At 39.4% G+C, this 14,410-nt stretch overlaps 1 protein-coding gene across 3 annotated transcripts in view; it reads left to right on the forward strand.

Moving 5' to 3' along the window:
- Positions 1-14,410, forward strand: part of LOC128687658 (heparan sulfate 2-O-sulfotransferase 1) — a 103,330-nt gene that overhangs the window by 12,909 nt on the left and 76,011 nt on the right. The window contains exon 1 of one of the 3 annotated variants that reach the window (XM_070083936.1): positions 3,424-9,004. The exons of the other annotated variants lie outside the window; for them this stretch is intronic. Coding sequence (XP_069940037.1) covers positions 8,889-9,004 — 116 coding nt within the window. The 5' untranslated portion in view covers positions 3,424-8,888. Of the gene's footprint in view, positions 1-3,423; positions 9,005-14,410 lie in introns of those variants that run through there. 3 annotated transcript variants of the gene reach the window in all.

A 14,410-nucleotide genomic window follows, 5' to 3' on the forward strand; every position in this document is an offset into this window, starting at 1 on the left:
ATAATAAACCCCAATCAACCATCGCTACTATTGTGGGTAAGAAAACGGCAATCAAGGAAGCTGTTCTTGCCAAAGGTGCAGCTGCTGCTGCACCACAGTCAGCTGTTGTTGTTGCTGCACCGCCATCAGCTGTATTACTCGAAGGTGTGGAAAGAGTGTTGTTGGTGTGGCTTAACGTGAAACAATTACCGAGAAACGATTAACCCCGGAGGGTTAGCCACCCAGGATAACCCAAGAAAGTCAGTGCATCATTGAGGACTGTCTAACTTATTTCCATTTGGGGTCCTTAATCTTGTCCCCCAGGATGCAACCCACAACAGTTGACTAACACCCAGGTGAACAGGAAAAAATGCCTGGAACTAGTGCTCATATTGGTGAGGTTAGTGGGGAGGATGTGGAAGAGTTGGTGGAGGAGGACAATGAAGAACAAACCACTGATGAGCTGCTAGATCATCTTCAACAGTAAGAGGTCACACCTGAGGAAACTGCTTCGGAGGAGGGGAGAGAGAAATTGAAGAAGTTGCCTACTTCAAAGATTAAGGAAATGTGTGCAATATGGCTTAAAGTGCAAACCTTTTTTGATGAAAATCACCCTCACACAGCTATTGCAAGCCATGCTGGCGACTATTACACTGACAATGTTGTGAAACACTTTAGGATAAAGGAACGAGAGGTACAGGCCTCTATGGACAGATATGTTGTGCGACAGAAGTCCAGTGACTCTGAAGCTGGTCCTAGTGGCATTAAAAGAACAAGGGAAGTAACCCCAGAAAAAGACTTGCTGCCTCAAGTGCTAATGGAAGGGGATTCCCCTTCTAAACACTAACAAGATCAACGGTCTCCCCTCCTCCCATCCCATCAATCATCACCAGATCTTCAATAAAGGTAAGTGTCATGTAACTGTGCATGTCTTCTTCAGTTTGTGTGTATTAAAATTAATATTTCATGTGGTAAAATTTTTTTTTTTCAATACTTTGGGGTGTCTTGCGCGGATTAATTTGATTTCCATTATTTCTTATGGGGAAAATTAACTTGACTAACGATTATTTTGATTAACGATTAGCTCTCAGGAATGGATTAATATCACTGGTTGAGGGTCCACTGTACTTTTCACAAAGCCTCATTAGTTCCATGGTATGTGCCTGTTGAGCCAGGGTGCTTCCCGGAGATATTTCTGGTATAACATTGCATTGCGCCATTTTTCATTTTACATGAGGGAGATTAAACTCTCTAAGGAGTAAAATAAATATTTGGTGTGGGATTTTCTAGCCTATCCAGATGGCTATCTATCTTCCTTAACTGATCTGTGAATTCCTCAGCAGTTGCTGATGGAGGTTTATATACTAGGATAATTATTAAATTCCTGTTTTCAGCTTTAATGCCTAGGATTTCTACTATATCATTTGTAGAATTCAGCATTTCTGTGCAACAGAAAGTATCTTTTATATAGAGTCCTACTCCTCCTTGTGAGCTATTAATTCTATCACATCTATACATGTTATAGTTTTCTATCTTTATCTCTCCATCCAAAACATCCTTTGTGTGTGTTTCTGTAAATGCTCCAAACTAACTTTGTCGTTTTTATTTGATTTTAAACCCTGAATATTTGCAAATATGAAGCAGGAATTACCATTTGGGATGTTTTCTTTTGCTGTGTGTTTCGTTAATACCACTGGTGATGTACTACCTGGTATGGCCCTGGTTTCTCCAGTACTGACTTTGCATTAGATTGTGTATTCTGCCCTGATGTGCTGATGCCTGGTTTGGTATGTTCCATTGTGATGCCCATCTGTCTTAGGCATTAATTAGGTACCCTAGGCATTAATTAGGTACTCTGAAGGACCCCAATGGAAATAAGTCACTGTCTGGCTTTTTTGGGTTATCCTAGGTTCTCTACACATATGCTGCTATGTATGATAATTCTGTGTAACTGTATTTGTGTATATCTGAATAAACTTACTTACTTACTTACTAATTAGGTGCCCTAGGGACCTATTTTCTTTTCCTCTTCAGTTATGTAGGTTCTCTTGGGCATTTTCTTTCAGAAGAGGCCTGTCTCATCACAAACACTTGTTGCAACTTTTCATTTTGCTTTCATCTCTATCCTTCTTTGGACCCATGATGGCTTATCTCACAATAAAAAAAATTGCACCGAAGCTGCAGAATAATAAAAAATGTTCACAAGATGAACAACAAAAGTTCAAGAGATGTTTACAGCATGCAAGTTAGTGGCTATACTGACTCAGACCCATGCTCTTGACCCATTGTCCAGAGTGCATTCTGTGAGTACGTGACCCGAGCTGCTTTGTCCCTGTTTTATACACATGAAAACTTGTCCATCAACAACCAAGAGAACGTATGAAAACCAGGACATTTTTTCTCGAACACCTCGTTCGAAAACCAATTTATTTGACAATGCAATCGACAGCTGAGGCTTGACTGTATTATTATTGTAGGTTCTTAGTTACCACTGTAAAGCGGAAATCACAATAAAGTGAAACATAGCCTTTTCTCAACTTCGAAATGCATATAAAAGCCTGGTAATGTACACTATCATATACATGTATTAAGAGAGCAATAGAGCTAGGCCTAAAAAAATACATATACAGTGGACCCCCGGTTTACGATCAGCTCCCAATGCGACCAATTATGTAAGTGTATTTATGTAAGTGCTTATGTACGTGTATGTTTGGGGGTCTGAAATGGACTAATCTAATTCACAATATTCCTTATGGGAACAAATTCGGTCAGTACTGGCACCTGAACATACTTCTGGAATGAAATAATATCGTAAACCGGGAGTCCACTGTATAGTATACACATTACTTACCTTAAAATATTTACATCCTTAGCTTATAATGAGTGATGAATATGTTTATTGTAGGAAGTATGAATAAATGAAAAATGGGTATAACTGAAAAATTTCTGTATTAGCAAAATGCCGTAAAACAAGGTCCTCCTACATGTAGTGGTACCTTGGGATACGAACAGCTCAAAATGCGAACAATTATGTAAGTGCTTTTGTAAGTGTATTTTTGGGGATCTGAAATGGATTAATCTAATTTACATTATTACTTATGGGAACAAATTTGTTCGGTATCAGCACTGAAACAGCATTCTGAAATGAAATAAGTTTGTATCCCGAGGTACTACTGTACGTATTTTGAAAAAAAAAATCTTTTTTTTTTTTTTTTTTTTTTTTTTTTTATGAGTACATTTTTATGCAAGTTATAGGATAAAATTTTTTTTTCCTAGAGTCAGTACTTACCACTTGTAGAAATATTAAAAATTTATCATTTTTTTTTTTCCAATTCTTTTCTAATTTTTGTTGTTTTTATGTTATGGTGATAATGTTTTTATTTATTTATTTATTTATTTTCCAATTTGTGCACACATACAGAGGTACAAAAAAATACAGATAAGAGCAGTATGCCAAAGCCACTTATACTATGCATAGCATTACGGGCTGGCTTAAAATTAACTTAAGATTAACTAAGCAATGATTATTATTATTATTATAATCAAAAAGAAGCGCTAAGCCACAAGGACTATACAGCGCTGCTATTAAGCAATGATGAAATCAGTGATAAAACATTAATGTAAACAGATAACTATAAAGCACAAGTGAGTATTACAAAGACAGGTCATATGGTTGCATTCAGTTAGGTAGTGATTCTGTTAGGTAGTGTATTTAAAAAATAATAAAGTTAGATTGGGTTTAGGTCATATGGTTGCATTCAGTTAGGTAGTGATTCTGTTAGGTAGTGTATTTAAAAAATAATAAAGTTAGATTGGGTTTTAGGTTTAACATTTATGTGATATAATTGTGAGAAACATTTAAGATATACAATTTATAATGTTCAGTTATTCAGTATTTATTTGGTTTTGGGTGAGTAAGTAATCTTTGAGAAGAGACTTGAATTTATAAACAGGTTGTGTTTCTTTTATATTTACAGGTAATGAATTCCAGATTTTAGGGCCTTTTATGTGCATTGAGTTTTTGCATAGTGTGAGATGGACACGAGGAACATCAAAGAGTGATCTGTGCCTTGTGTTATGGTCATGTGTTCTGTTGAGGTTGGCAAGGAGATGTTTGAGGGGAGGGTTAATATCAGAGTTAAGTGTTCTATGTATGTAATAGGTGCAGTAATAAGTATGGATGTTTTGTATGGTGAGTAGGTTTAGTGTATTGAATATTGGTGGAGTGTGCTGCCTGTAGTGAGAATTTGTTATCATTCTAACTGCAGCCTTTTGTTGGGTAATTAGTGGTCTGAGATGGTTAATTGTTGTTGAGCCCCATGCACAAATTCCATAGGTGAGATAGGGGTAAATAAGAGAGTGATATAGGGCCAGGAGGGCTGACTGTGGAACATAGTACCGTATCTTCGATAGTATGCCTACAGTCTTGGAAATTTTCTTAGAAATTTGATGTATATGTGTATGAAATTTGAGTCTATTATCAAGGTGGATTCCTAAGAATTTTCCCTCTGTTAGTTTTGTGATAGGTGATCCATTTATCATTATGTTAAGAGGGACATCTGTAGCTCTGTTACCAAACTGAATGAAGTAGGTTTTGTCAATGTTTAGTGTAAGTTTGTTAGTCCTCATCCAGGTAGATATTTTCTGTAATTCGGTATTTACAGTATTGGCTAGCGTGACTGGGCTCGGGTGAGAGAAGACGTATGTAGTGTCATCTGCAAATAGTGTGGGTTTGAGTAATTGCGAAGCATTTGGAAGGTCATTTATGTATAGGAGAAAGAGAAGAGGGCCAAGGACACTTCCCTGTGGGACACCAACTGTAATTGGTTGTGCAGAAGAGTTTGCCCCATTTGCGTACACATATTCGCTTCTGTTGCTGAGGTAAGACTTGAGGTAGTTGAGGGAGTGCCCTCTTATACCATAGTGTGACAATTTTACGTGGAGCAAGTCATGGTCAACTGTATCAAAAGCTTTACGTAAGTCAATGAAGATCCCCAGTGGGACTTCTTTTTTCTCTATTGCAGTGTATATATGTTCTAGCATGTGTATAATAGCATCATTAGTATTTTTATTAGGCCTGAATCCAAATTGGCAGGGGTTGAGTATGTTTTGGGAGATAAGGTAGGAGTAGATTCGTTTATGAATTAATTTTTCGAAGATTTTTGAGAGAGGGTGTAAGTTGGATATTGGCCTATAGTTATTCAACTCTGTTTGGTCTCCTCCTTTGTGGATCGGGGTGACCCTTGCTATTTTGAGTACTGTAGGGAAGGTGGAGGATTCAATGGATTTGTTAAAGAGTGTTGCAATGATTGGTGATAGCACTTGTGACACTTTTTTGTATATAAGGGGTGGTAAGGTATTTAAATCTCCTGCCTTGTTTTTTAGTGCGTTGATAATAAGGGAGACTTCGTATGGGTTAGTCGGAGCTAGGAACAGTGTGTTCGGGTAGTTGCCGGTGAGGTAGTCATTTGGTGGGGTATCTGAGCTTGGGATTTTATTGGCAAGATTTTGTCCTATAGTGGAGAAGAAATCATTGAGTCTGTTTGCTGTTTCTGTTGGTGGGAGTTGGGGTTCATCTGTTTGTTGCAGATCTTTTGATTTCATAGCCAATTCTTGTTGAGACACAAATGTTTGGTACTGAATTAGTAATCATACTGTCACAAACACACATGTTCACACTGATAGATGAATTTGTACACCAGGAAATCAGCAAGCATAGGGCTTGTATACCAGTTGCCTGTGAACAGTGTATTCCCTTGCCAAGATATGGCTCCATCATCTTGCGAACATCATCCCCAGAAATGCCAAACATGCACCTGGTATCATTGGGTGTATTTTTTCCTGTGTAGATAATGACATCCAATACCAGTCTCACAGTCACTCACAACAAAGAGTTTTATACCAGAGCAATTACATTTGCTTGGTGTGTATTGTTTGAATGACAGTCGTCCCTTGAACAGAATCAAAGACTCGTCAGCAACAATGTTCTTGGATAAAAGTAGTCACTGAAATTTTTGCAGATACATAAACCATTCCCTGATTTTGTGTAGGAGGTTATTTTGATTTGGCGTATTCCTGTCTGAGAAGTACAGCATTCGTAGCAACAAAGTGAATCTGTTGCAGGGAAGGTGGTCATGGAAGACTGGAGTACTGATGAAGTAGTCTGTGGACCAGTAGTGTGCTATATTGTTCTTATATGCATGTGGCATAAGCATGATAGTGCCAAGGAATAAATACATTTCAGCCACAGTTGTATCTTTCCACCTGCACAGCCGTGATGATTCTGCAACATCTACGCTGTCCATTTATACCAGTAGTACATGTTGGTCTGGGTAACAGTCAGGTTCATTATAGGCTCATCAAAGTATAGTTGAAAATAGTCTAACTCTGTAGACTCATTTGTGATGCAACATTATGGCATGATGCCACTTCCACTGGCATCAAAATTGAAAGGATGTGACACGAATGGTGTACTTTCTGTCCAGTTCCATTCACAGTCATGTGGTGCAGGGTGAACCTGTGGCATGGGGAGTGGGGGAACAGGAAGAGGGACAGGAGTGGAGGCAGCACATGGTTGAGAGGGTGCTGGGCAGTCCTTTGTCTGCCCACCCGCCGTACCATGAGGTCCAGGCACCATGCCACCCACCCACCTCTTCCTCCATCCCAGCATACAGTATTCTCCTTTATGATCACTATCACTATCAGTGGCTGGGGTTTTGGATCATGACCTGCCAGGACCCTTGCCAACTACATATGGCACACTGCCTGAACGTAGGTGACAACACCTAAAAGTATGTTTCACTGGGGGAATAGTGATAATCACTTTCACTCGATGAATCCTCTATGGGCATATAATCAATTTCATCATCACTTGTATCACTTTCACTATCATCAACCCCATAACGCATGGAAAATGATAATTTCCTCTTGCGAAGTTACCTTTGGATAGTAACACTAGCAACCCCAGAGGTGCTGGGCTGAGGGTCTGTTTTGGCCACACTGGCCACATTAGCCACATTGGCCACCTCAAAAGTGTTGGGCTGAGGGTCATCTGGGTTGTCATCAATAGTTTCACTAATTCCTTGATCATTAGTGGCCCTATCAGTGTCAAATCCACTAAACTCGTGTTCTGTTTCACTTTCCGAGAATAGTAGTGTTAATATGATGAGGCATGAGTGAATCACGGGTTTGCCATGATGTTGACCCAAGATGGAGCTGAAACTAACTGGTGCTACCACGCAGTACCCTGGCATCCCTGAATTTTTTCATTCAGTGTGCACAGACCCATTCTCTCATGTCTAGGCAGCTCGAGCCTATTGTGCCAAATTTGAAGGCATGAAAAATAAAATGTAGATCTACGTTCGTAGCACTCCACGAGTGAACGTAGATCTATGTTTGGACTGTTTAAGGGTTAACTAGTCATGGTCCAAGTTGGTCCAAAATGTCGTCATGTCTTTCTCCTATGTTCAGGTTATTTGTATATTATTCCAGTCATGGTATTGTGCTTTTTATTCTTTCTAGCTAGTAACCAGTTTGTTAGATCTGCTGACACCTCAGTATCAGTGACTAGCAGTGGTACATACCTGGGTCTTAGTCTGCTGGTATGGGCCGCATCCTGGAGGACAAGATTAAAAGAATTACAATGGAAATAAGACACGGTCCTCGATAATACACTGACTTTATTGGGTTCTCCTGGGTGGCTAACTCTCCTCAGGGTTAAAAATCCAAACCAGTTTTATCCTGTCCTCCCAGAAAGGCTCTTTACAGTGCCTAAGATTTTTTCTCTCAAACTCCTCCTGTTCTTCACAATTCTCCTTGGTATGGACTGATGAAGCCTACTGTATCAACCCAGATACTTCTCTCATTTGCTTCACTCGAAGGATATGGTCAGTGGCTAGGAAGTTTAAACTTTTACAATTATCTGATCATACAAGAGGTATAGGTACACATAAGGGAAGTAAGGCACTTTTGTTTGACTGTTTTGTGTTATCCTAGGTCATTTACACTATGGATGATAATTGTACTTATGTGTACCTTTCCCTAAATAAACTTACTTAGAGCATCATGTTGCTTTAACCTGTGATAATCCATTAAAATCAAACACCGTGACTTATTTCCATTGGGGTCCCTCATTATTTCACATAGGCTTGTATATATACCACCTTGTACACTACCTGTGGTAATACTCTGTATCTTAACAGTAGAAAAGCAACACATTAAAGACACAAAAATCTGGGACATTTTGGCTGAAGATTCCTAAGGTCTCTACCTGCCTACCCCTTCAAAGCTCCTGTTAAAAGGCACTCTCTTACCTTAATGTGATTTTGACTTATGGGTTCAAACCCCCACCTGTTCTGTAGATTTTTTTTAGCATTATCTTGTCAGCAGTATACTGCACTATGGTAAACCAGTTAAGAAACCTGCAGTTTTCATCCTATCCTAGGGTTTTCTTGTTTCAGCTTTTCTTTTTTCGTCTATCATATATGTATTGTAACAGGCTGAAATTCCTTCTTTCAAATATAACTGCAAAATAATTCTCACAGAACATATAGTACATCATTACGTATAGTATTTTGTATTGTAACTAATAACACCCACCCTACTAAACTATAAAATTACATTTTTTATTGCAATATTAATTAATTTGTAACTTGTATCTATTTAAAAGTTTTTACTACCAAATAACACTGTATTAGACCCTCAGAATTTTTTAATAAAACTTAATATGTACTTTTTAAGGACAGTATGTTCTGAATCTTGCCCAGGATGCTATACATTCTATAGGTCCTCCAATTATTGTGTCCTGTATGGTAACCCTGAAATATAGGTTAGTATATTTGTGTTTGTAATGGAGTGATGTGTCTATTAACCAATACAAACATGTATGATACAATGTATGGTGCAATAATATGAATGAAACAATAATAAAACTCTTGACTATCTGTTCACCTCAAGAAAATAACGACTATCCAGTGGACTGGACCTGTATTGATCTAAGAAAATCTTTGGATAAAATAGATATAATGTAAGTTTTGTTTTGTGTATATTAATTGCTTTTTTTTTAAAAAAGCAATTAATGTACTGTACATGATAAATGATAATTAGTTGAAAAAATTACAAGGTTTGTTGCATAGTTTTAGTCCTGGTTTAGGTCTCCAAAATGATGTGCAGTCTATGATGTATAAAAATTAAGACTGTACTTTTTTGGGGGGAATTAAGAATAATAATAAATAATTTTTATTTTATTATTATTATTATTATTATGATGATATAAAGTGAGCAGTATGTATGTACAGTGGAACCTCGGTTTTCATGATTAATCCATTCTAAAAAGTCTGACAAAAACTGAAATGTACGAAAATTGAAGCAATATTTCCCATGAGAAATCGTGTAAATCCAATTACGTACTAATCCGTTCCAGACACACAAAAATATTAACAAAAAAATACATTTTTATAGAGAATAACTATAGTTTTACATACAGAAAGCAATGAGAAATATAAATGACTAATGAAATGGATAAATGAACATTTAACATAACTTTTACCTTTATTGAAGACTCTTGTTGGTGTATGGAAGACGGCGAGGAGGGGAGAGGGAGGAGGAGAGGTTATTGTTTGGAAGAGGAATCCCTGTCCATAAGAACTTCAGGTATCAAGGCCCTATCTGGGGTTACTTCCCTTCTTTGCCTTTTACTGGCACTAGGACCAGCTTGAGAGTCACTGTACTCCTGTCGCACACAAAATCTGTCCAAAGAGTTCTGTTTCTGGCGTCTCTTTAAGATTTGCCTAAAGTGGGACAAGACATTGTCATTGAACATGTTGCTGACATGACTTGCAACAGCTTTGTTAGGGTGATATTTCTCCACAAAACTTTACAACTCGCTCCGCTTTGCACACATCCTTAATCACCGAAGAAGACACATTTGAAACTTTCTTTGGCCCAATGGTGGCTTATTTAGCAGTTACACTCAATAAACAAGCACAAAAAACAATGGATTATTACGAAATGTTTCGGTTGAACACATGGGGTGATGCTCACTCAACAAGAAACAAAGGCAGACTAAATCACGAATGCATGGGATGCTTTGTGTGGGCGCTTGAGTGGCCTAGCCACATGGACACGTTTGGTATGAACCATTTTCAACTCTACGAAAACCGAGTAGATGTAGGAAAATGGGGACAAAATTTCGATGGAAAAAAATCGTCGAAAACCGAATTCTACGAAAACTGGGGCATATGAAAACTGAGGTTCAACTGTATGTAGTATGTATGTTTAATGTGGTAAATGAGTTCAAGGTGGGCGGTGGTGTGGGTTTGTGAATGTTAATTTGATATTGGTCTGATGACTTCGTTAAGTAATGATTTAGTTGTAGATAGGTTATTCTTATTGATGCCCAGACTTTGATAACGTCTCTGTCCTGATGTTGCATCACCTTAACCCTTTCAGGGTTTCGGCCGTACTAGTATGGCTTACGCACCAGGGTCAATGACGTACTAGTACTCATAAATTCTAGCACCTTTAAATCTAGTGAGAGAAAGCTGGTAGGCCTACATATGAAAGAATGGGTCTATGTGGTCAGTGTGCGCAGTATTAAAAAAAAATCCTGCAGCACACAGTGCGTAATGAGAAAAAAAAAAACTTTGACCGTGTTTTTGGATTAAAATAACGACTTTGCACTGTATTTTCGTATGGTATTTATTGTTGTATTCTAGTTTTCCTGGTATCATTGTATAGAATGAAAGGCATATTACAGAAATTGAGATGATTTTGACTGGTTTTACAATGAAAAGTTCCTTGAAATTGAGCTCAAAGTAGCAGAAATGTTCAATTTTTCCCAAAGTTCAAAAGTAAACAAATCATGCTAAGCGTCCAGTACACATCAACTGGTGAGTCTAATATTCTTTCACAAGTGCGCTGATATTATTTATACCATCTCTACACTAATGCAGTAGTCTGCATAACAGTAAATCTTCTATTTTTTGTGAGAATAAAAATTCAAAATGGAAAGCAAAAGAATGTAAGAGAGGCATGGGGATGTGACTAATGAACAGAGGAAATGTTATTTTAGTGCCAGGAATGTCTTTCTTGTTTATTCTGGACCCTATTTGGAAATTGGCATCTTTTGAAATTTGTGTGAAATTGGCAAAATTGCTAAATTCTGACCACTGTATTGGATAGTTGAAATTGGTAAATTGGTGGTTTCTTGTACTCATTTGGTAGAAAAAATGGAGTTCTAGTGACATAGTTATGACTTTTGTCGACAAGTACACTGGAATTGGCCGAAAATAGGGCGCAAAGTGGGCAAAATCGCCGATGCATAAACATCGTCGAGACCGCTAAGTTTGCGAGAGCATAATTCCCTAAGTTTTCCATCAAATTTCATACTTTTCGTGTCATTATAATCGGGAAAAGATTCTCTATCTTTTCATAAGTTTTTTTTTTGTTGGGGGGGGGGGGACCCTGAGAACAAGTCTCTGAGAGGGCCTGTGGACCCTGAAAGGGTTAATGTGTTCCTGGACATTGAACTATTTGTACCTGTACCAGGAGTATACATGGAGGGTGTTCCAGGGGTCAGTGCCCCTGCGGTCTAGTCCATGACCAGGCCTCATAGTGGATCATAAGAACATAAGAACGAAGGAACACTGCAGAAGGCCTACTGGCCCATGCGAGGCAGGTCCAAGTCTCCTACCGGCTTAAGCCAATGCACCCAACCTAGTCAGGTCAGGTCACATTGACTTAAGGGAGGAACACGGCAACCGACCTGGTAGCACAAGCTATCAGGTCTAACTCACACCCACCCACATCTACTCATGTATTTATCCAACCTATTTTTAAAGCTACACAACGTTCTGGCCTCTATAACGGTACTTGGGAGTTTGTTCCACTCATCCACAACTCTATTACCAAACCAGTACTTTCCTATATCAGGGACTGATCAACCAGGCTGCTACTGCTGGTTGTATATAAACCAATGTAGGAACCACAGCCCGGCTGGTCAGGTACTGACTTATAGGTGTCTGTCCAGCTCCTTCTTGAAGACAACCAGGGGTCTGTTGATAATCCCCCTGATAGATGCTAGGTGACAGTTGAACAGTTTTGGGCTCCTGACACGTATTGTGTTGTCTTTAGTGTACTCGAATGACTCTCTTTGTAAATAAAGCGAAACAAACAACAGATAAATATACAAGATATTGATAAGCAGGTGAGAGGTGTCAAGTGCCATGTTGATTGTCAAACATTTTTATTATGGAATTTAGCAGTATTTTTTAAAGTGTTGAATAACCAAATGGATCTAATACTTGGTGTATAAAACAAAAACAAGAGATAAGATATGTGATACAGGTAGGCATGTGTGAAGGGTCAAGTGGTGTATAGAGTATGTTAAAACATTTATATAATGAGTGTCAGTGTGTGCTGTAGAGTGAAAGTATACAGTGTTGTAGTTTGCACCAGCATGTTAACTCACTTTTAACTCACAACTTAGGTGATCAGGTATGATGTGGAGCTATTTAATTCCCTTATAACTGAAGGGTGTTGAAATGTCTTGGATATTTATGCTTTCACATTTATTTTCCATTTATTGTTACTATTTTATTGACACACATTATACAGATCATGGGCTGAGTCAAGGACCAGTCTTGGACTGGGCTATGGGGGAAATGACCCCCGGAACACCCTCCAGGTGTCCATACTGGAATATACCTGGAGGCGGTTTTGAGGGTCAGTGCCCCCATGGCCCAGTCCATGACCAGGCCTCATGGTGGATAAGGGACTGACCAATCAGGCTGTTACTGCTGGCCACATGTAAATCAGCGTAGGAACTACAGCCCAGCTGGTCAGCTACTGACTAGGTGCCTGTCAAGCTCCCTCTTGAAGACAGCCAGGGGCCTTGAAGACAACCGGGGACCTTGAAGACAGCCGGGGGCCATAAAGACAGTTGGGGGTCTTGAAGACAGCCAAGTCTCTTGACAGCTGGGTCTCTTGAAGACAGCCAGGGGTCTATTGTTAATCCCCCCTTATGTATGCTGGAAGGCAGTTGAATAGTCTTGGGACCCTGACACTTATTGTGTTTTCAGTTCAGTAAATGATATAGAAAGCGTAATAAAATCAAGAAAATAGTCATCCAGTGTATTCTTAACCCTTAAATGGTCCAGATGTATATATATGTTTTTTCAACATCTGAAAGTATGTAAAAAAATGTAGATCTTCTTTTTTGTTTTACATTTGAAAACGTGTAAAAAAACTTTTATCTACATTTTTTTTTTTGTTGTATTTGAAAATATGCAAAAAAAGTAGATCTACTCTTGTAGCACTATGACTCTGAACGTCGATTTGTTTGGACCGTTTAAGGGATAAACAGTACAGTACTCTCTCACTGAATTGTAATAATACTATTACAAGCAAGCCATAGTATGGGTGGAGTTAAAACCCAGTGTATTAACCACTGGACCAGCTGGCTACAATGAGATGCATCCAATTAGGTATATTTATACACCATAGGAAGATTATCATGGGTTCCACAGTGGGGCCCATGATAACCTTCCTTAGTACAGTATTATACTGTTAGTACAGTACTGTATTTCCTTGGGTCACCTGCCTTGGTGGAAGACAAACAGTGTAGGAAAAAAAATACTGAGCAGTATTACATACATGGTAATTTTGTACATGAGCAGAATAGAAGGAGAGGGAAATGAGAGAATAGGAAGCTAGGAAGGAGGAAGACAAAGAAGGAAAGCAAGGATGGGAACAAGAGGTAAGTGGGATTAGGCAGTAAAAGTGGTGTAAGGGTGGTGGTAAGTGAGATGGATATGTAAGGTATGAGTACAGGAGAGCTAGGGGATACAGGGTGTGAGTACAGGAGAGCTATGGGGTACAGGGTGTGAGTACAGGAGAGCTAGGGGGTACAGGGTGTGAGTACAGGGGAGCTAGGGGGTACAGGGTGTGAGTACAGGGGAGCTAGGGGGTACAGGGTGTGAGTACAGGGGAGCTAGGGGGTACAGGGTGCAAGTACAGGGGAGCTAGGGGGTATAGGGTATGAGTACAGGAGAGCTAGAGGATACAGGGTGTGAGTACAGGAGAGCTAGGGGGTATAGGGTATGAGTACAGGAGAGCTAGGGGATGCAGGGTGAGTATAGGGGAGCTAGGGGGTATAGGGTATGAGTACAGGAGAGCTAGGGGATATAGGGTGTGAGTACAGGAGAGCTAGGGGGTACAGGATGTGAGTACAGGAGAGCTAGGGGGTACAGGGTGTGAGTACAGGGGAGCTAGGGGGTATAGGGTATGAGTACAGGGGAGCTAGGGGATACAGGGTGTGAGTACAGGGGAGCGAGGGGGTATAGGGTATGAGTACAGGGGAGCTAGGGGATACAGGGTGTGAGTACAGGGGAGCTAAGGGGTACAGGGTGTGAGTACAGGGGAGCTAAGGGGT

This window comes from Cherax quadricarinatus, chromosome 11 (assembly GCF_038502225.1).
Source record: "Cherax quadricarinatus isolate ZL_2023a chromosome 11, ASM3850222v1, whole genome shotgun sequence".
NCBI classification, from domain to species: Eukaryota; Metazoa; Arthropoda; class Malacostraca; order Decapoda; family Parastacidae; genus Cherax; species Cherax quadricarinatus.